The sequence below is a fragment of the Pleurodeles waltl genome, chromosome 4_1 (genome assembly GCF_031143425.1).
Source record: "Pleurodeles waltl isolate 20211129_DDA chromosome 4_1, aPleWal1.hap1.20221129, whole genome shotgun sequence".
NCBI classification, from domain to species: domain Eukaryota; kingdom Metazoa; phylum Chordata; class Amphibia; order Caudata; family Salamandridae; genus Pleurodeles; species Pleurodeles waltl.
In genome coordinates, this window is record NC_090442.1 from 481,210,094 (window position 1) to 481,233,631 (window position 23,538).

The 23,538-nt window shown below is 41.6% G+C and overlaps 1 protein-coding gene across 1 annotated transcript in view; it reads right to left on the minus strand.

Annotated features, from left to right (window-relative positions):
* Positions 1-23,538, minus strand: part of PTPRQ (protein tyrosine phosphatase receptor type Q) — a 1,423,303-nt gene that overhangs the window by 423,787 nt on the left and 975,978 nt on the right. Inside the window, exons 41-42 of the mRNA XM_069227528.1 lie at positions 20,317-20,458; positions 13,738-14,007 (exon numbers count right to left, since the gene is read on the minus strand). Of these exons, the coding sequence (XP_069083629.1) occupies positions 13,738-14,007; positions 20,317-20,458 (412 nt within the window). The remainder of the gene's footprint in view (positions 1-13,737; positions 14,008-20,316; positions 20,459-23,538) is intronic.

Genomic DNA, 23,538 nt, shown 5'->3' on the forward strand with positions numbered 1-23,538 from the left:
ATATATATATATATATATATATATACACAAACACATATATATATGGTATTTGTATTAGTAGCGATGTGACATTTGTACTACTGGTATTGGTGTTTGTGGCATTGCCAGTAGTGGTATTAATGATGTTGAAAGTTGCATTGGCTATGGTATTGGTGCTGTAGTTACTGGTAGTGGCATTAGTATTGTAGTGTATGGATGGTGTGATATTGGTGGTGGTGTTGTACTGATGGTGGTAGTCTAGATGGCGACATTGGTAATGGTGCTATCAGTAGTGTTAGTGGGGATATTGTTGCTGCTGGTATTGGTGGTTGTATTGTTGGTATTGGTGTCTTGGAATTGGTGTTTGGGGTATTAATGGAAGTGGTATGGATATTATAGTGGTGGGATTGGTATTGTGGTGATGCTGTATTGGTGGTGGTGTGCTACTGATGGTAGTGTGATATTAGTTGTATTGAGGTACTGGTGGAGTTTGTAGTACTAGTGGTGTTATTAATGATGCTGGTGTTGGCACTGGTGCTACTGGGATAGACTTATGGTTGATGGTCATGGTATTGAGATTGGTGGTAGAGGTTTTGGTGAAAATATGGGCAATATTTGTTTTGATTTTATTGATGGTGGTAGTGTTATTGCATATAGGAGAAACGTAATAATTACAACAACATGTGAGGGTGGGGTGCACTTTCTAGGTGCAAACAAGTTCTTCATACATTACAACACAAGCACTGCATAGAAGGTGGAATGATCCTTATACAGTCAATTGACATATTCTATGGGCAGGACTGCAGCCAACTCTATATATTTTAAAGAAGTGCAACACAAGGCCTTGCAGACAACTAAAGCTGCCTGTAATCAGACCTAAAAAGAGAGCTTGGTCTGATTTTTACTTTCACCGAACCATCAAAGTTCACCTCTGCACAAACACAAACCAGAGGGGAATGAGGAAGTGCCATAGGCCTCCTACTCAACTTCACTCAAATATCTATCCTCCAAAAGGGGTATACTGTATCTTTATTGCAAATAAAAACTGTGGAATATGTCTGATGTTGGCAGATTCCTTCTGTGAGGGATTTTGAAGGCTACATAGGGTGGAAATCTAGGAATGCACAGCCATCCTTTGTGCTGTGGCATTCTTGGCAAAACTTACTTTTTAAAGTTATTCTTGCTTTTATTTAGCTAAAATGTTTGTTTTTGCACACATTTCTCACTTTGTCTTTATTAAGGAATCCCTCATTCACAATTCCCTTTTATATGTCACTGCTGGATCTCGCATCAGACCTCACCATCTGCCCCAATAGTTCTGCATTCTCCCTCCTGTCCATTCTTCCCACCCATTTATTCCATTAGAATACACGGAGAAAACTAAGATAACAATATAGCCTTAGAACCCGCCGTAGCGGGCTCTACCGGCTATTAAAGGCCCGCTCCCGAGTTAAATGCCCGAGCCGAAGGCGAGGGCATTTAACAAGGGAAAGGGCCTTTAATAGCCGGTAGAGCCCGCTACGGCGGGTTCTAAGGCTATTAGAACATTCTGCCACTCAGGACAGAATGTTCTCTTAAAAAAAACAAATTGCTCACGGAGCCCGAGGGGATTAGAATCCCCTCGGGCCCGTGAGGCTTTGTTCACAGCTGCTGCTGTGAACAAAGCCCATTGGAATGTTGGCGCTGCGGGCTTTTACCGGCCAGTAAAAGCCCGCAGCACTCCATTGTTTTCAATGGAGCTGCCAACTTCCAATGTTCTAATAAATTCTATACCATCAGAGAGCATGAAAGCAAAGTATACCCTATACTTCCCTCTGCCTGTCTCCCTGGCCTCATCCTTGTTTCATCTTGCCCTCCCATATCTCAGTTCTCCTCCAACTCAGTGCTTTAAAGTGGCTTACGTACAATACAGAAAACAACATTGAGTGATTAGCACTCCAACAGTTCAGTTCATTCGTGCCAAATCATGCCCTGCAGGTAAAACTGAACCACTCCTCTCTAAAACTACCATAGTGGCATCAGCATAGAAATTCTCATGTACATCGATGATACTTATATTCATTAAAAGGTCACTAAGTAACTGGGAGACATCGTTCATACATTCATGTCACTTTTGAGTTAGCTGATTAAGCATTAGGAAATTTCGAATCCCTTTGGCTTGTCCATAAGGCCCTGCACAGGTGCTTTTGGTCAGTCTTCCAGAAAAGACTCTCACTGTTCCCTTTGAGATAAATTTAGTCTGAGAGAAACTCTGGGTTCCCTAAAAAAGGGGTACATAAAATAGATTACTTATGTCTGCACATCATTTAAGTGGATGTCCTGGCTAATTCATCTTTTTCCAGAATCTGCTTTGCATTCCTAGATAGAACAAGCATTAGAAAAAACAATAGGCCAAGGATTCATGTGCTCATATACCCAGCATTATTACTCCAAAGCAAGGCATATGGAAGGGTGTAGTTTTAAGTAGTCCCTCAATATAATCAATGGAGGAAATCTAGTGGGGGTGTACGGATACACTAAACACAGCTAATACCATTAGGTGAAAGATGCATACACCACTGGGTTGAGCCAATATGTGATTGACAAAGTCTCACATCAAAGTCTGAGTGATGCTGTTTGAAGAAAGCCAGTGATTCAAAAGGAGTGAAGCTAAGCTCACCCTATGGATATTGTTAGCAAGAGGTATGTTTCACAGTTGGGATGTCAAAATCTATACTGAAAAACCCACAGTGTCGGTAACTGCTTCAACACTGCCTAACCACAGCTGGCCAGCCATCCTTTGTGGGACAACTATAACATCTTGACCACATATGATCTAAGAAGGTATGAGGTTGCCTGTCTACTCTGATTATTAACCGAGGAGAAAATCATAATGTTCTAAAAGCAGAGAAAGGTCCCGACTGTTTGAAAGGAGAGTCAGATTTGATGAAAAACATTTTTTTCAGCAAATATGATTAGCTGGCATTTAATCAATTAGACAATATTCATGTGTCTAAGGGCCAGATGTATGAAAAAGTTTTGCACTCGCAAACGGTGCGAATCTGTAAATTCGGCCGTTTGTGAGTGTAAAACAGTGGTCGGCAATGCATGAAAGGCATTCGCAGACCACAAATAAGAAATCACTAAAATTGCGATTTCTTGCGTTGCGACCTGGAAATTGCGAGTCGCAATTTGCGATTCGCAAATTCCAGGTCGCAAGGCAATGCTGCAAAATTGAGATTTTTCGCAGAATGGCATTTTGCACATGCAAAATACCATGGACTGCAACCAGGTGGTAACCTGGTGCAAAATTTTAAAATGCATTTAAAATGCATTTTTAAATTGAACATGTAAAGCACACATGCCCTTATGGCATGTGTGTACTTTACATGTCCCCCAAAACATTTTTGGGGTGCAGCAGAGGGGGCAGCACCCTGGCGATTTGCATTTCCAAAATTGCGATTTCTGGTTCAGAAATCGCTATTTTGGTAATGCAAAAAAAGCACAGCTATGGGCCAACAGGCCCATAGCTGCGAATGGGGCCGGTATCGCAATTTGCGATTCGGTAATAGCATTTGCGATTTTTAAGAAATCGCTATTACTGAATCGCAAAGGGCCGTGATGATACATCTGGCCCTAAATCCTTTGGATTAGTTGCTAGGCACCCAGTCAGACCAGTATGGGCAACTGCCCAGTCAGAGTAGTACGGGCAGCCTGAAACTTCCAGCTGGAAAAACACACAAAGTCAAAACTTAGTGGTTATTCAAAAAAATACCTAATGGCATGCCCAACTATGACTGAATACTTCAGTTTATGGCAAGACGTTTAGATTAGGCTGTATTGTGAGTGAGAAAGTGCTGCAAACCCACCTATGTTCGCAAACTGTGTAAGAGAAAGGATTTCTCCATGTGCAATTTTTTTTAGGTGGAATTTAAAATTAAAATGAGGGTGCGGGCAGGATTTGCACAAGCCCTTTATCTGAAACCTGCCCATCGAAAAGCAATCCTCAATACAAGTTTACAACTACCAGACGTATACGTAGAATTAATGATTTAATTAGATTTCTAGGGGTTGTTTATCAATGCCCAAAATGTGTACATCTATGTTAATCTAGTGTCTAATCTTACATCTCGTAAACCTACAAATTTTGATTGAGAATCGGGCTCAAAGAGTACAGATACTTTAGGCATCTGAAAAGTTATTTTTGAGAGCTCTGCTTGTTGTAGCACAATGGTGAAAAAAGTCAAACGTTAAGGTGAGTGTCCAAGTGTAAGTTGGAACACGGCCATAAAAGGGATGTGGAGTCAGTTGTTTATGTGAACACATCTTCAAGCCCCACATCTGCAGGCTGCCAAAAGCTCTGTTAGTTTTACACATGTAAAAAAATCAAATGCTTTCAGCAAGGAATTTTAAGGCCAGACACTAGGCAGTGAGACAGTGGAGCAAATTTGATTTCACTTTACGTCAAAAATAAATGCATTGTCAATGACTCAGTGCTGGCAGTCTAAGCGCGACTAATGCAAGCCCGCCATTAATAAGAAGCTGACAACAGCTATAAAACTGTTTCCATCCCTGACCATGAACCTCTGATTCCGACCTGCAGCTCACCAGAAAACAATTCATGTGAACGCGCAGTTAAGAAAACGTCGCCTATAATAACACACGTTTTTCAAAAACTGGAGAATGGTTTTGAAGGAGCAAATTCTGTTACACTTGTTAAGCTCTGCGTGTTTAGTCAGGGTGGAAGGTGCCACGAAGACGAACTCTCAGACACTAGAGCCGTAGAATGAGAAACACTCAGAACTTTGTGACGGAATGACGCCGTTTTCTTACTAGAGGTGAACTCAAAACGCAAGTTTAATGGTCATCCTGTAACAAAAACACCATTGAGGTGTAACCACTTTAAAACATGGTAGTAGAGCTAAAAAAACAAGGTACAACAACAAAGACGATTAATTTGAGGTATTTTTCTCTGGAATATAAATGCTTGGCATTAATGTTTTTTACTTCGAGTAGTAAGGTCGCTTGTTGTAAGAAAATGATGTATCAACCATGTTATATAAATAATAATCAGAGTTGTGACATCACAATCACTGCCAGCCAACAGCTACTTTGCCACAATGTGTTACATAGACAAGGCTTTGAACTTGTCAAAGACTTGTTTTTAGATCTGTCATTAACCCCTCTAGTACCAGCGTCGGTCAGGGCCTCCCTGGTGCGGGTCACAACCAGTGGCCGACACCAGGGAGGGGTTTAAAAACACCCCGGGAGACACAGAAGAGCTTCTGTGTCTCCCCCACCTCCCCACCCGCCCCTTTGTGACGCCAGCACAGGTAAGCAGGTAAGGCCGCTTCCTGCTCCGGTGGGGGAAACAGGCCCAAACGGGCCACTGTTCAGAAAGGCCTCGTATGAAAGGGGAGCTTCTTCCCTTTCAAACGAGGCCTTCTGAAACAGGTTCCTGGCCCTCTATCGCAGCGTCCCACTAGACACCAGGGAATTCACTTGGGTGGGGTTGGCCCACTCTGGAAAGGGGCCGCTCCCCCGGGGGTATATTTAAAAAAAACAAATACGTTTACCCCTGGGGGAAGGTCGCAATTGCGCCCCTTTCCCCCCTCCCGGGGTCAAAAAATGAAAAACATTTATTTTTAATTTAATTGACAGGGTCTCGCCCATGGGCAAGGCGACCCCCTGTGGGGGCAATTTGTTTTTTAGTAGTTATATGGCCCACAGGGAAACCATACAGCTATTTAAAAAAATATAGATCTATATATTTATATAGATCCATGTATAGACATATCTCAGCCCGACACTCTTCAATGTCTACATGAGCCCCCTCGCCGACATCGTACGCAAGCACGACATCATCATCACCTCCTACGCCGACGACACCCAACTTGTACTCTCCCTCACCAAGGACCCCGCCAGCGCCAAGACCAACCTACAAGAGGGTATGAAGGACGTCGCAGATTGGATGAGGCTCAGCCGCCTAAAGCTGAACTCTGAAAAAACGGAAGTCCTCATCCTCGGCAACACCCCGTCCGCCTGGGACGACTCCTGGTGGCCCACGGCCCTCGGCACCGCACCGACCCCCGCAGACCACGCCCGCAACCTCGGCTTCATCTTGGACCCTCTTCTCACCATGACCAAGCAAGTCAACGCCGTGTCCTCCGCCTGCTTCCTCACTCTCCGCATGCTCCGCAAGATCTTCCGCTGGATCCCCGCCGACACCAGAAAAACCGTGACCCACGCCCTTGTCACGAGTCGCCTGGACTACGGCAACACCCTCTACGCCGGGACCACCGCCAAACTCCAAAACCGCCTGCAACGCATCCAAAACGCCTCGGCCCGCCTCATCCTCGACGTACCCCGCAACAGCCACATCTCCGCACACCTGAGACACCTGCATTGGCTCCCAGTCAGCAAAAGGATCACCTTCCGTCTTCTCACCCACGCACACAAAGCCCTCCACAACAAGGGACCGGAATACCTCAACAGACGCCTCAGCTTCTACGTCCCCACCCGCCCCCTCCGCTCCGCTGGCCTCGCACTTGCTGCCGTCCCTCGCACCCGCCGCTCCACGGCGGGTGGGAGATCTTTCTCCTTCCTGGCGGCCAAGACCTGGAACTCCCTCCCCACCAGCCTCAGGACCACCCAGGACCACTCCGCTTTCCGGAGACTCCTAAAGACTTGGCTGTTCGAGCAGCGATAACCCCCCCTTTCCCCCCTAGCGCCTTGAGACTCGCACGGGTGAGTAGCGCGCTTTACAAATGCTAATGATTTGATTTGATTTGATATATATATAGATATATATAGCTATATAGATATATCTATATATAGATATGTATATATATATATATATATATGTATATATATATATATATATATATATATATATATATAGAGAGAGAGAGAGAGAGAGATATGTATATATATATATATATATACATATCTCTCTCTCTCTCTCTCTCTCTCTCTATATATATATATATATATATATATATATATATATATATATATATATATATTTGCCACCAGTTCTCTTGCAGTTGCAGCTTGCGTCTTCAAAGCAATGCACATTCTGCAACTGGCGTGTTTCAACTGTAGCTTTTAGACAGCAAAAAAAAAAGTCAAGTAACTCTTGTGATTATGTTTCTCCTACAAAAGGATCTGACTTTTTTTGGCGCAGACTCTGGGAGTGATTTTTCCGACAACTCCTCTTCCACTGATTCTGAGGGAGGTGATGAGGAGAGTCCTGCTGTCCCTTCACAAGCACAGTCTGTACAGCAGGATAATAGAGGGTTATCCCAAGCCAGAGAGCAGTTGTATGAATCGGCAAGCACAGGGAGAGTGCTCTCGTGGGAGCTCCCCAATTTAATTCAACCCCAAATTCCACCACACAAATCGTATTGTGGAGACATCAAAATTATCTATCACAAAACAGCCTGGTTTTTTAAGGTAGGCACCTGCATTTTTGGTTCCGGGCTCGGCGGCCATATAGGGAAACCTACCAAACCCAGAAATGTCTGGAAACTAGACCCCCAGGGGAGTCCACAGAGGTGTGACTTGTGTGGATTCCCAAAAGTCTGATTACCCAAAATATGTTTATTTTGCCAAAGTTTGAGGTTTGCAGAGAATTCTGGGTAATAGAGCCTAGTGAGAGCCCCACAAGTCACCCCATTCTAAATTCCCCTAGGTGTCTAGTTTTCAGAAATGTCCAGGTTTGCTATGTTTTTCTAAGTGCCGGCTGAGATAGAGGCAAAAATCCACAGCTAGACACTTTGCAATAAACAGGTCAGTTTTCTTTAGGAAAATGTGACGTGTCCACGTTGTGTTTTGGGGCATTTCCTGTTGCGGGCACAAGGCCTACCCACACAAGTGAGGTACCATTTCTTTCAGGATACTTGGGAAAATGCTGGGTGGAAGGAAGTTTGTGGCTCCTCTCAGATTCCAGAACTTTCTGTCACCAAAATATGAGGGAAATGTGTTTTGGTTGCCAAATTTTGAAGTTTGCAAAGGATTCTGGGTAACAGAACCTGGTGAAAGCCCCACAAGTCACCCATTACTGGATTCCCCCAGGTGTCTAGTTTTCAAAAATACACAGGTTTGGTAGGTTTTTCTAAGTACCGGCTGAGCTAGAGACCACAATCCACAGCTAGGCACTTTCCAAAGAACACATCCGTTTTCAATGTAATAATTTGATGTGTCCATGTTGCGTTTTGGGGCATTTACTGTCACAGGAACCAGGCCTACCAACACATGTGAGGTACCATTTATATTGGGAGACTTGGGGGAATGCTGGGTGGAAGGAAGTTTGTGGCTTCTTTCAGATTCCAGAACTTTCTGTCACTGAAATGTGAGGAAAAAGTGTTTTTTTGCCACATTTTGAGGTTTGCAAAGGATTCTGGGTAACAGAATCTGGTGAGAGACCCATAAGTCACCCCATTCTGAATTCCCCTAGGTGTTTAGTTTTCAGAAATGTCCAGATTTTCTAAGTTTTCCTAGGTGCCGGGTGAGCTAGAGGTCAAAATACACAGCTAGGCACTTTGCAAAAACAGGTCAGTTTTCTTTGGGAAAATGTGATGTGTCCACGTTGTGTTTTGGGACATTTCCTGTCAGAGGCACTAGGCCTACCCACACAAGTGAGGTACCATTTTTATCAGGTGACTTGGGGGAATACTGGGTGGAAGGAAGTCTGTGGCTCCTCTCAGATTCCAGTGCTTCGCAGCGCCGAAATCTGAGGGAAAGGTGTTTTTTTGCCAAATTGTGAGGTTTGCAAAGGATTCTGGGTAACACAACTTGGTGAGAGCCCCACAAGTCACCAATTCCTGGATTCCCCCAGGTGTCTAGTTTTCAAAAATGCACAGGTTTGGTGGGTTTTTCTAGGATACCAACTGGGCTAGAAACCACAATCCACAGCTAGGCACTTTCAAAAGAACACATCAGTTTTCAATGTAATAATTTGATGTGTCCATGTTGTGTTTTGGGGCATTTCCTGTAGCAGGAACCAGGCCTACCAACACATGTGAGGTACCATTTATATTGGGAGACTTAGGGGAATGCTGGGTGGAAGGAAATTTGTGGCATCTTCCAGATTCCAGAACTTTCTGTCACCGAAATGTGAGGAAAAAGTGTTTTTTTGCCAGAGTTTGAGGTTTGCAAAGGATTCTGGGTAACAGAATCTGTCGAGAGCCCCATAAGTCACCCCATTCTGAATTCCCCTAGATGTTTAGTTTTCAGAAATGTCCAGATTTGCTAGGTTTTCCTAGGTGCTGGCTGAGCTAGAGGCCAAATTCACAGCTAGGCACTTTGCAAAAAACAGGTCAGTTTTCTTTGGGAAAATGTGATGTGTCCACGTTGTGTTTTGGGGCATTTCCTGTCAGAGGCACTAGCCCTACCCACACAAGTGAGGTACCGTTTTTATCAGGTGACTTGGGGGAGTACGGGGGGGAGGAGTTTGTGGCTCTTCTCAGATTCCAGTACTTCGCCGCGCCGAAATCTGAGGGAAAGGTATTTATTTGGGCAAATTGTGAGGTTTGCAAAGGATTCTGGATAACAGAACCTGGTGAGAGCTCCACAAGTCACCCCATCCTGGATTCCCCTAGGTGTCTAGTTTTAAAAAATGCACAGGTTTGGTAGGTTTCCCTAGGTGCCAGCTGAGCTAGAGGCCAAAATCCACAGCTAGGCACTTTCCAAAAAACAGGTCAGTTTTCTTTGCGAAAATGTGATGTGTCCACGTTGTGTTTTGGGGCATTTCCTGTCGGTGGCACTAGGCCTACCCACACAAGTGAGGTGCCATTTTTTTTGGGAGACTTGGGGGAACACAGATAGAAGAACAAGTGTTATTGCCCCTTGTCTTTCTCTACATTTTTTCCTTCCAAATGTAAGACAGTGTGTCAAAAAGAAGTCTGTTTGAGAAATGCCCTGTAATTCCCTTGCTAGTATGGGACCCCGGAATTCAGCGATGTGCAAATAACTACTGCTTCTCAACACCTTATCTTGTGCCCATTTTGTAAATACAAAGGTTTCCTTGATACCTATTTTTCACTCTTTATATTGCACCAAATGAATTGCTGTATATCCTGAATACAATTAAATCCTATTGCAACATGCAGCTCATTTATGGGCTCTGGGTACCTAGGGTTATTGATGAACCTACACGCCCTATATAGCCCCACAACCAGAAGAGTCCAGCAGACGTAACGGTATGTTGCTTTCGAAAATCTGACATCGAAGGGAAAAGTTACAGAGTAAAACATGGAGAGAAATTGCTCTTTTTATCACCTCAATTTCAATATTTTATTATTTCAGCTGTTATTTTCTGTAGGAAAACCTTGTAGGATCTACACAAATGAACCCTTGCTGAATTCAGAATTTTGTCTACTTTATAGAAATGTTTAGCTGTCCGGTATCCAGTATTGGTTTCACACCCATTCCTGTCACTAACTGGAAGGAGGCTAAAAGCACAAAAAATGGGGTACGTCCCAATAAAATGCCAAAATTGTGTTGAAAAATGTGGTTTTCTGATTCAAGTCTGCCTGTTTCTGAAAGCTGGGAAATTGGTGATTTTTAGCACTGGAAAGCCATTGTTGATGCCAGTTTCAAGGAAAAAAAACATGCTTTCTTCTGCAGCCCCCTTTTCCCATTTTTCTGAAAAAAACACAATTTTTGCTGTATTTTGGCTAATTTCTTGGTCTCCTCCAGGGGAACCCACAATCTCTGGGTACCTTTAGAATCCCTAGGATGGTGGAAAAAAAGGACACAATTTTGGCATGGATAGCTTATGTAAACAAAATGTTATGAAGGCCTAATCGCAAACTATCCCAAATAGCCAAAAGAGGCCTCAGCACGGAAGGGAGGTCCCAGCAGCTAAGGGGTAAACCAAGACCTTTGGATTAGTAAACAGATATTTTAAATAACTCACTGATAAGGGTTTTCAGCCGGCCTGCTTCATCCATTGTTCTGTTGTGTCATTCACATGTTTATTCTGCACACTATAGTACACAGCAAGAGCAATGGGTCAGGCTGCTTCACCCACTGGCTAACTTCAGAGTGGCTGTATACTGCTCCTTCACACAGGGCACATCCATACACAAAGCAGTCTCCTTCATTGCCAGAAACGATTATGCCAATGAATGCTTTTTTTTTTTTTTTGCTTTTTACCAATGTTTACTCTTTAATATTAACGAGGGACTCGCAGCTCCCACAGCATTGTTTAATAAAAACCATGGCAAACTAAAACAAGAATTGACAAGCTAAAGGAATGGCAGCCAATACGTGACCAATTGCCTTTGCTAGTGCTTGTTTTGTTTCAGGCTGTTCCAGCCTGGCGCAGGCAGGGCTTGTGTCAGTTCACGCACTGCGAACACACAGAAATGGGACATTTGCCCCATGTAGTGGCCCAGGCAACATCAAACAAAGTGTTTTGTATGCCCATGGATTCTGCCTGCATCACACTGTGACAGGCTCTTGCAGCAAGCCCAACTGTCACTGTAGCACAGACGGACACACTCTTGGAGCCCTTATGTCTATGTGTTTAACACAAATGTGGATTTGGGCACTACATAGGTTATTTGGATGTGATTTGTGGATGCCTGATTCTCTGGTTGGCCCTACATCCCAGTGGATTACAAATAATAAGTAGATGTGAACATGCACACAACTAGAAAAAAATGCAGGATATTCAAGTCAATGTGTTTTTTTATAGGATTCCTCTTTTGCATTTGGTTCAGGTCAAGCTCAGTCCTATTTTTTAAGAAATGTTTGAGGTGAAACACAGTTGACACATGTTTTGCTCAGTCCTATAAACCAGTGAGCTTCTTCAAGACTTAGGGGGTCATTATGACCCCGGCGGTCAGCTGTAATATGGAGGAAAGTACTGCCAACAGGCTGGCGGTACTTTCCTCCATATTATGACATTGGCAGTTTGGCTGAAGCCAAACCGCCAATGTACCACACCGACGGCCATGGCGGTAACGGCCGCCGGGCTGGAGACATCAATCTCCAGCCCAGTGGCCGTCACTGTACCTCCTGTGGGCTTCCTTACCACCACGAAAACCATGGCAGTAGGCACTATCGGTGACAGGGAATCCCTTCCCTGTCACTGATAGGGGTCTTCCCCACACCCCCCTCAACGGGTTCCTCCCAACCCCCATTCCACTCCAGACCCCCCTTCATACACGACCCTCCCTTCACACATGCATACACACACCCATTCCCACATTCATCTACGCATGCATACATCCATTCACACACACATCTGCACACACTTACATACATAAACGCAGACACGAATTCATAAAACTCAACATACACACACTCACACCCCCACACATGCACACACATACAAGCAACACACACATGCATGCACAGACATACACACACACCCCCACTGACACATAACACCCCCCACCCCCTCCCTATCGGAGCACCCACTTACCTTTGTGTAGAGGGACATCCGGCAGAAAACGGGACGGGGTGCTGCTGCAAACAGCAGCGTTCACCAGCAGAACACCGCCAGGCAGTATTAATTCTCATAATACGGCTGGCGGCAGACTACTGGCGTTGCGCTGCTGCTGGCACCAGCGCCACCTTACCGCCGTCTGCCGGCATGGCCACAGCTGGATTTCCGCCATCCTTCTGGCGGAAATCTGGCTGTGGTCATATAATGTCAGACAGCTGGTAGCCGCGGCGACGGTATTTTGACGTCCGCCTCCGCGGTGGTAGGCAGTTTTTATCGCCAATGTCATAATGAAGTCCTTAATTCTTAATGAAAATGTTCACAGTGTATTACCGGAGTTTATATTCATTTGTATAGTGTAGTAAACAATGATATTTTGATGTATTGTTATAAAGGTCATAATTTCATTCTTCATTCAGTTCATGAGTTAAGAGTGTGCATGCCCGATTCAACAATGTGACAATATAACGCATGTCAGCTACACTACATGAAACCTTCTTATGCCTCCTACATATGACCTGGTAGGAACATCGCATACTACTCCTGTTTCACCTATCCCCGCAGTTGATGTCAATGGTCTAGAAGGGGGAGTGAGAAAGACATTACAGGAAACATTTGAGAAGCAACTGTGATCCAGAAGCATTACCGCCATTTTAATTGCACTCAATTATGAAAAGTATTCCTCGTGCACTCATCCACAAGATGAACCACATCGGAGGTGTTATTGTGTATCTTGCAGCTTACCAAGCGTACTTTGGAGATGTACTCTCTAGTCACCAGTTGTTCGCTGAAGATAACATTACATTTGTTTTAAAGCTAATGGTATTAAATATGTGGCATCATGTATTTTGTCATAATCAGAGTAAGCCTCTTTAAAAATATGCGGATTTACGCCGCTATTCATCTTTCATAGTCCAGAAGCTTTGGAAATTCACAAGAAACGTAAGACCAAAATACACTTGTTTTGCAGAATTGCAGAAAAGTTATACGAGGCTTGTATTTCTCTTTATTTATTTTGTTAATGCACCATGCCTGTGACTGACAAACTGTTTAATTCGCATTGCGCACATTTGATTAATTCGTAACAGACCCCCAGTCTGTGCCTCTCTATCGATCATGGGTAGTTGCGCTGCATTTCACATTTGCAAGACCACTGCGAGAAAGTATCACGTTGCACAGAGGGCCCGTTGGCACTAAGTCAAGTGAAGAAACCAGGAAGCCCAATGGACGAGACTGAAAACATTAACTATCATGTGTGATTAACTTAGAATATACCATTGTTCCGTGGAACGCATTACAGAAGTAAACAAGTAAATGATTACCTTCTTCTGGTGGTGTAGTGGCATTGCACGTATTCTCTTCTCCTATGCCCGCCGAGGTTGCAGCTCTTATTTTAAAATGGTAAGTGGTGTTTGCCAGCAGCTCTCTGATAGTATACACATGCTCATGCGCGGCAACCATGCTCGCAGTGCTTTGAAATACTATGATGTAATGAGTGATCAATCCATTTGGCTTTGTTGGTGGATCCCACTGGACTAAAATGGACTGCCAGCTAGTAGCTGTGCATTGAACATTCTGGACAATATCTGGAGCTTAAGAGACACACATGCACCAAGAGGTTAACATTCCCACACGGTTAAGACATAGGCAATAATATTACATTGCTAGCATCCCTCTCTCTCCCGATATTCAAGGATGCCTTTGGTTTCAGACACAAATGCAGCTTAGTAATCAACAATACGGTTTCCAAAAGCACTAGATCAAGGAATGAGCTGGAAGCGAATCTCAAAATGGTAGCTCTGCTGATGGTGAACACATATAAAAACCAATGCTCTCTTTCAGATACATACAGACTGTTAATTTCTTTATTTGCTATTTGTATTTTAAATTGTAGTTTAGGATCAAAAGCGAGAAGGATATTTCAATTTCGAGCTGGTCTACCAAAACCCCAAAAGCAGCCTGTTCATTTACTGGACTTCAAAGTGCACAAAACATGATTATAGGTTACATGTGATGCATGGTTCTCTAGTTCAGCAATCTGTATTTTAGTGGTGAGGTGGCAATGCAATTTGTAAAATGAAAAGATTGCTCATCTAACCTAGAAATATGCATTGAATTGAGAAAAGTGGCTTAAATAGGTCTTAATAACATTTAACCGCTTGCCTCATAAAATAATGAAGCTATTCCTTTTCCCTGTTACTACGCTGTGTTTTCCTACACTTTGCTAATTTCTTTTATTAAGTAAAAATACAGGACATTTTTTTAAAGACATATCATGTGTGCCAGAGCAGGAATCTTTGTCCTAGCCTCTGTACCAGCGAAAGTAGTAACCTATTTTCTTGGGCATGGGTTACACATTGGTAACTTGGGGCCAGAAGTACGAACATTTAGAATAGTGATTTTCAAATAGAGTTTTTTTTCTGAATTGCTATCTGGTAATCACTATTCTAAATGTATAAAAGTTTTATTTTTTAACTAGTGCTTCCTAGTGGGTTGTAAATTGACCAACCTCATGAATATTAATTAGGCAGGTCACAATTAGCAACCCATTAGGAATGACAGCCATCAGAGGGATGGTGGCTTGTTAGGGTCAGCAGACCACCATGTCTATGATTGCTTTTGAATTTTGCAATTTTGTTTTTAAATTCAACTCATTTTCCTTAAAGGAAAATGGGATGAGGTTAAAAAAAAATGTAACTTTCATTTTTTAAGAGTAGGCAGTGCTCTGTGGGCGCCCAAAGTAAACTGGATTTCATGACAAGACAGGATGCTAGCATTATGCATAAATATTTTATTAATTCCCTCTGAGCAGCACATCAAAAGCTCCAAAGTAGAACAGAACTACATCATAATTAAATAGAATCCTAAAATCCATATAAGTATCCCCATCCTCCATTGTCTTCCTTTTTTGTTTGCTGCTTCTGAGCAGATAAGTATTCTATATAATTTTCATAACCAGGATATCAGTGTATCAGATTAGTTTTTACAATATATCTTTGTGTGTGCCTGTTTGTAAGAACCCAATTTATGTTTTATAGCTTTTATTCATCACATACAATGCGTTTTATTGTTCAGATAATGCTAGTTAATTATAAACAGAATTATACACATTTCATTGACACCAATTATTTGAGGGTTTAAAGTTATGTTTACATTACTAACAATCGTTGGGAAATAATTGTTTATTGTTAATTAAATGACAAGTTTTCCGTTAGGACTGTTTAGATCACGTCGCGCTATGCATGACTCGAGCCCCGTCTGATGAGACTTTTACAGAAGCTAGACCGCTACACGCGATGAATGGCCATTTTGGTTGTGTGCGACGCATCATGTGAGCCAATGGAAGCTCTTTAAGCTCTGTTTTACATCTCCTTTCTTTCAAATGTAATAGACCTTTTTTTTTTTAAACAGACGGTTGTCAAATGAATGAATGTCAAACATTTTTCTGTCAGCTGTGGTGTTTTGGATGTGGGTGATTGTGTGCAGTCGACTGTAAGGGACAATGTCAGCGATTGCATGCAGAGTTTTATAATAAGCAAAAAAGCAGATAAACAAACTGTTAAATATTGAAAAAGGTTTCTAAATTGTCTGAAAGAAATATTTATAAAGGGAAGTCAGCTTTTGTATTTTTAGTATGTCATAATGTTAGAAAATTATTCCCAGGTGTCACAGGAGGATATAATTTGTTAAATAATCTCTAAAGAACTGAAAGTTGTAGCTAAGAAACAACTGTGAGAGAGGTTTTAAAAAACAAAAGGTCAGGGAGACATTTAGATGAGGACGAGTATTTTTCTTTATCTGAGTGTGAAGAAGAAATTCAAAGGGGTCCTGGAGGAAAGTGTTTAATAAACAGAAAACATTTGGATTATACAGAGAAAGGAGTTCATAGACATCAAAAAGATTTGATGTCTGAAATGACTTAGAAGATGGGCAGTCAAACACTGCATTGGAGACAAACAATTTGAATCTGAGAAGTCTGATTATAGACAGGATGATGATGAATATATTTTAGACTTGAATTATATGGATGGCTTGGATGACGATGCCAATGAAACTCACAAACAGAAAGAAAAGAATAAAAGTATGGTCATATATCCTATAGGTGACAAATTATTTGACCCGAGAGAATTGAAACACCCTAGGAGTAAAGAACGGTGGCCACTTCCTCATGTGGTGGATTATATTAAATTGTGGTAGAGAAGACCATTGGAGAAAGAAGAACATAATATAATGAGGGCAGAAAGTTCTCACCCTGTAACACATGGCAAAGTTACGTTGACTCCCAATATAGACCCAGAGATCAGTGAAGACCCTAGGAAAGGTTTAGAGAATTGCCTAAAGTACTGTCAGGACAACGTTTTGGACATTCTTGGCCTTGGGACAAGAATTTTTGATTTAGTTGAAGAAGCCTATATGAATGGATCAGATATAAATATACAATTGTTACGAGGTTGGTCCCAAAGGGCGTTATGTTTTATAGGAAATGCCAATGCAGTTTATTAGCTGAAAGGTGGAAAACCATCCTAATGCTTATAAACCCAAAATTGGGTGATTGTTCAGTTAAAGAGACAAGTGACAAACCTAAAGGCCTTCTATTTGGTGAAGGAATGGTTAAGAGTATTGGCAAATATGTACAAACATTTAAGACCCTGAATAATTTCAATGAAAAAAGTTTTTCAGGGAACACTTTCTATGGACAGGCTGGGAGGAGAGGGCAACCTCATGGTCAGGGATTTTATAAGTCAGGATATCAATTTGGATACCAGAGTGCTGGATTTGACAAACAATCCTCAGATTTGCATCCTAGAAAATGGAGAGGAGGCAGAACTAGAGATTCCAGAGCAAGCGATCAAGGTCTTGATTCATCCACAAACCAAGGTGATTATGAGGACAGATTTTGGTTCTATTAAAAAAGGAGTTGTGGAAGACCAAGATGGTTTGTAAATCAGTGGAGAGATACTACAGATGATTCATGGGTCATATCAATAGTGGAAGACTATCAGAATTAGAATTGGAGCCTTAACAGAGCAAAGAATCAAGAGAGTTGATTTTTGAAACACAGTTAGAAGGTAGTGTAATAGAGGAGAGGAAACAAATGTTGGCAAAACACGCTCTCTTACAGGTACTGGAAAAGGAAGTAGGTTTTGTCAGTACCTTTTTTTTAGTGGAGAAAAAGGACAAAGGGTGGAGACCAGTGATAAACTTGAGAGAGAGGGCATACATCTTTTAAGGGAAATATTATTGGAAGGCGACTGGATGGTGAAATTGGATTTCAAGGATGTGTATTTCACTATTCCCATTCATCCGGAGAGCCACAGATTGTTACAGTTCAGATGAAAAGACCAATTGTACCAATTTTAAAGTCTTCCCTTCGGTTTATTCTCAGCTCCTTGGTGTTTTACAAAAGTAATGTGACCAGCTGTTGGATATTTAAAACAGAGGGGTATAAGACTGATAATTTATCTAGACGATATTCTGATATTGAATCAGTGTGTGGAAAATTTGAATAGGGGTTCAGTTCCAATAAGGGAGCTTATGGAATCATTAGGATTCCTAGTGAATGTGGAAAAGTCAGTATTTACTTCAAGCCAGACATTGGAGTTTTTAGCTTTTGTGGTGGATACAATCAAGTGCCAGTTACAACTTCCAGTGAGGAAAATAAAGAAGCTAGAGAGGAAATAAGAAAATTATTAAAGAAAGTGTATATAGTTCTACGAGCTATGGCACATGTGTTTGGACTACTTTTTCCTTCAATTCAGGCATTGTTTCCAGGTCCTTTACATACAGAGTATTGCAGAGAGAAAAGTGGACTGCTGTAACAAGAACCTTATGTCTTGGAAACAAGATACAGCTAAGTGTGGAGGCGAAGGAAGAGTTGGTTTGGTGGCTGGAGAATTTGGAAACATGGAATGGCCTTGACATTTTTTTAACTAAAAAAGATTTTGTCTTAGAGACAGACACAAGGTCATCAGGTTGGGGAGCAGTTTGCACAGCTCAAGAAACAGGTGGAGTGTGAAGTGTGTTAGAGAGAAAGGAACACATCAATTGTTTAGAAATGAAGGCAGTTTTTTTTGCACTTCGAAGTTTCAAGCAACTGCAGGAAAGGTCAGTGTTATTGAAAATGGACAATAGCTGTGACTTAAATAAACAAGTTAGATGGAAGCAAATTGAAGAGATTAGCAGATTTAGGAATAGAAATGTGAAATTTTTGCTTGGAGCACAATATTTCTTCGAAAGCAGAATATTTTCCAGGACATTGCAATCTAATGGCAGATTGAAAGTTGATTAATCAGATAGATTTCAGTGACTGGAAGCTAGAGCGGAATTATTTCAGAAAAATAATGGAATTTTTATGTCCGTTGGGAGTGGATATTTTTGTTTCTAGGTTGACATTTCAATTGAAAGATTATCACTGTTGGAGACCTGATCCAGGAGCAGTGGCAGTTGTTGCATTTATGCAGGATTGGACATGGAGGAAAGGTTATGCGTTTCCCCCTTTTCAATGATTCAGAGAGTATTGCTGCATTGTAGGAAACAAAAATGTCAGATAGTATTAGTAACACCTTTTTGGAAAACATAAGCATGGTTTCTGACAGCCTTGGAGAAGGCTATGAAGAGACCTTATTTGCTAAAGTAGCAAAAAGGTTTATTTGAAGGAGCAGAAGGGGTAGAACGTACATTGATATTATCTGGTTCGCTCAACCTTCTAGTTTGGAAAGTTTCAGGAAATCTGGACAATTTCATGAGACTTTTGGAATGTGCATAAGGATTGCTCAATGAGTTATGGGCCCCAGGAAGTAAGAAGAGGTACAGAGTTTCTTGGGGACTATGGTTTCGTTGGTGCGCGGCAAGGGATTTGGATCCCGTGGAGGCTGATCAGATAGAGGTAGCTCATTTTTTAGCAGAACCTTTTTGATAAGGGTCTTTCATTCTGAACTGTAAACCTTATATCGTTCAGCTGTATCAGCAGGACATTCATTGATTCAGGGAGTTTCAATTGGAATAAGTTCTCTCATTTGTAGAGTGAGGGCAGGAATAAAATTATAGAAATGTCAGAGATCTAAGTATCAATCCCTTTGGGATGTGAAATTGATTTTGAAGTTGTTCCAACAATAGCCAAGTAATAAACATATGGAAATAAGGGAACTGTCTTGGAAGTTGGCAACTCTGTTATGTTTAATCTCTTTTAGAAGTGTATCGGATGTAGGTGCTTTTGAAATATTCAATAGATTTTATCAGCCAACAGGGCTTTTGTTCAAGATATGGGAAAGAATGAAAACTATGTCCAGTTAAATCTTTTACCCAATTTGGATAGTTCTCCTAAATTGTGTTTGATTATGTGTATTAAGGAATATGAGTGCAAAATGATGGAGAAAAGGAGGGCTGGGGTGGATTAGTTATTGATTTCATAGGTACATCCATTCAAACCAGTTATGAATGCAACCTTTGCAATGTGGGTTAAATGTGTGATGAAAGAAGCTCGGATTGATTTGACAAAACTTGCGGGACATTCAGTAAGATGTGCCATGGCAAGGAAGGTGTTTATGTCTGGTGGAAGGTTGGATAAGATTATGAAAGCAGCAGATTGGTCTAATGCTGACACATTTAGGAATTTTTATTTCAACCTGTAGAGCATGTTTCACATTGTGCTTAAGAATCTTTGAACATGCATAATACTAGCCTCCTGTCTTGCCATAAAATGATGATTCTTATAGGTCTACTGCAGTAAACCTCTGAGAATCATCATTTTCTGTCAGTATGGAAATTGTGGTGGTGTGTATGGTGACTTCTAAAAGAGTACTGTGACTCTTACTTAGTGGGTGCTGTGGTATCTCCTTTTGCAAAATGTGGGCCCTTAAGCTTAAATTAGACTTGGTGTAATTTGTGAAGCCATATCTTACCTGATTCTTTTGTTGTGAAGCTGACAGTGTTGCTAAAATGGTTTCCATTTCCATATTTTGTGTACGCAGATGCACTGATAAAGTATGTTTGAAATGGCTCCAGTCCATTAAGTTGTGCTTCAGTATACATGCCTGAGGTGTTCTAATGGGCATACAATATGATACCAGTAGTGTTAGTATATCACAAAAACCATTACATTTGAACACCAACATTAAAAACATATAAACATCAGCACTACAATTTTAAAATGCATGAAGGCCCTTTTCTGTGAAAAGGATGGATTTTGAAATGAAATAAGCAAAACTGAGATATTATTTGCATGAAAAATAGAACAGAAACATTTAAAAGTGTATCACTTGTTAAGGATTTGCCAGTTATTAAACTAACCAACTTTAAGGAAGCATGACTAAAACTGCTCTTTGACCTTATAAGTGTCCACAGACTTGGGCATGAGCAAAGTGTTATGTAGTTCAAGTTTCAAAAGTATTGTTAAAGGGGTTATTTAGGGTTATGAGAGGGAGCCCACTGTTCACCTAGGTGACAAAGGGCATAACCTCCACCACCCTGGTGGATTATTGATATCACAGTAAGATATTTCTCCTTCCTGGCAGAGGTATATGTGCCTTCAGAGAAGCCACCACCGCAGCAGTTCATCTGAAGGCATTGTAAGTTTGGTGACCAGCCACCATGTTTCATAAAACAGCCAAAAATATTTTTTTTTTTTAAAAACAAACTTTCAAAAGTGGAGCTTGTTTCTGAAAGCAAAATACTAATGATCCTAGGAGTTTTTCTTAGAGTGTGGGGTTAATTTTTGTTCTTGCTCAGGATATAAAGTTCAATTTAACATCTGCCTTAAATATGGTGGATGGCCTGGGGTACATAGCTAAACACCCTAATATCAGTTGGGCCATTGGTGTAAAGGTTTAAACAGAGCTATCAGGGGTTCCATCAGCAGAAAGAAGGCTTTCACCTGAGTCTAAACCTATAGGGCAGCCCATCAGTTTGGTGGACAGAGTAATTCAGCATGTTAGTTTTTTAAATTTTATTTATACTTGAGGCATAGTGCTTCTCTTTTGTTAACATACAAAACTTCTTAAGCAAACATTCAATGTACTTTGTATGGGCACTCTAGAATAGGTCCATTATATTGGGTAAGGAAGTATAATTGGTCATCACCACATCTAATGGCATAATCTGCTTTTCACAACTCATCACAGGTATTTATGAACTCTCAGGAGCGAAGGATGTCAAATAGAAGGTTAAAAAGGAGGCTGACAAGGTTGGAGGGTCAACTTGTTTGAAGTATTCCTTCTATAAAAGATATGGTAAAAAGATATTCCTTCTTACAAACATATTTGGTCACAGTGAAAGTTGTTGAATTTGGGTTGCACTCTGTGCAGATGGACAATAGAAGTGTTTTGTACAGTTCATTAACTATCCTCAATGAACACTGGTGGCTTTTTTGTATGTGGAAAAAATGCCTTTTACTTGGGGGGTCATTATAATGCTTACTTTGTAAAAAAAAAAAAAAAAGTCAATGTCAGGGCCCTCCTCAAGAGGCCACTGCAGCTTTCACCACCCATTGCCTTGCCTAACATTGCCAAAGCCATTTTCAACAAAACTAATAAGCATCACTCTCTTACAAGTGTCACTATTGGATTTTGCCCAATCAACTAATGCCAGTATAATTGGCATATTAGGCACATGCCATTATTGCCAGCTAATTTGGACCCATATATAGCCACTGAGGAGAAAAGAAAAACACTGCCTTGAAAGTTACATATGCAAGTTGAAGGACTGGAAGCACAAAAGGATGTGGGAGGCATGTGCCATGACTACTAGTTAAACTGAACTCGGGAACGCTTACCAATAAAGGGAAGGAAATCCAACCCCTTGAATGCTGTAGACATATATCAAAGGACTGTGTTGATACAGAAAGATGTAAGAAGAAACTTTTATTGTAACCAGGAGAATTATTTGGTTGTGTCCTGAAGAAGGTGGTGTTTATCATTGTAAACCACCGAAACACAGCGATGTGGGAATAACACTGAATTAGTCTTGTAGCATAATGTTGCAGATTGATAAAGGTTCTCCTAGCAACGTGCTTAACAATTAGACTTATCAGAGACAGAAAAATACATACCTTGTTGTGTTTGTCTCCTGGCTAAGTTGTTTATTTTAAATTTAAAAATGATTTTTATATAAAGGGGAAGTGGGGTTTGTTATATCTTCTGTGTATGTGTAAGAAGTTTGTTTAAAAGTGGTGAGGTCAAAAACATGGTTTTATGATGTATTGTGTTAAGTGATATTCACCCTGATTATTTTCTAATAAATAAATGATTGTTTCTTTGTAACAGAATTGTGAGCTTTTTATTGTTGTGGTACTGTATGCAAGTTGCTTTTGACATTATGATTGGTGTGCAGTATGAGTCTGAGTGGGAATGTAGATAAAGTTTGTTTATGGGAACATTTTTCTCTACGAAGTGGGTGTGGCTTCCCCATTCTCCTTCTTGACTAAGGGGCCCTCAATCTCTTTTTTTCTTCACTATTTGGAGTAGTCCAGGTCACCCAAAGCTTAAAAATGACCTGAATGGCTGGTAATATAAAGTATTAATGTATGCTGAAATATGAAACACTCGGTGTGCTCACCTCAAAAATAGACAAACAGGACCACCATGTGGTACACTGTCATAACTGCTTTTGTAGAGAATTAAGTGCTGTTGCTAAGCAATGGCAAACATTAGCTCATCTGAGCTCCCCGGTCGAGCGGCGATGTTTTCCCTTCCCGCTCGGATTCCAGAGTGGTTTCCTTTGAAGCTGGATGTGCGTGGGGGGGGGCCTCATTAATCGAAAATAGTGTAGGCGGGGTGGCAAGCTGGATTCACACTGCCCTGGAGCTCCGTAGGAGCCACCGAGCAAACTCCTGCATTCTCCTCCGGGGGAGCAAGGGCAGAGTCTGAGCTCCCCTATCGAGCAGCAATGTTTTCTCTACCCACTCGGATTCCAGAGTGGTTTCCTTTGAAGCTGGATGTGCGTGGGGGGAGCCTCATTAATCGAAAATAGTGTAGGCGGGGTGGCAAGCTGGATTCACGCTGCCCTGGAGCTCCGTAGGAGCCACCGAGCAAACTCCTGCGTTCTCCTCCGGGGTAGCAAAGGCAGAGTCAGCACTGGTTGTGCTGCAGCCCCAACAACGGAGACACTGGAGGCAGGGAAGGTAGCTG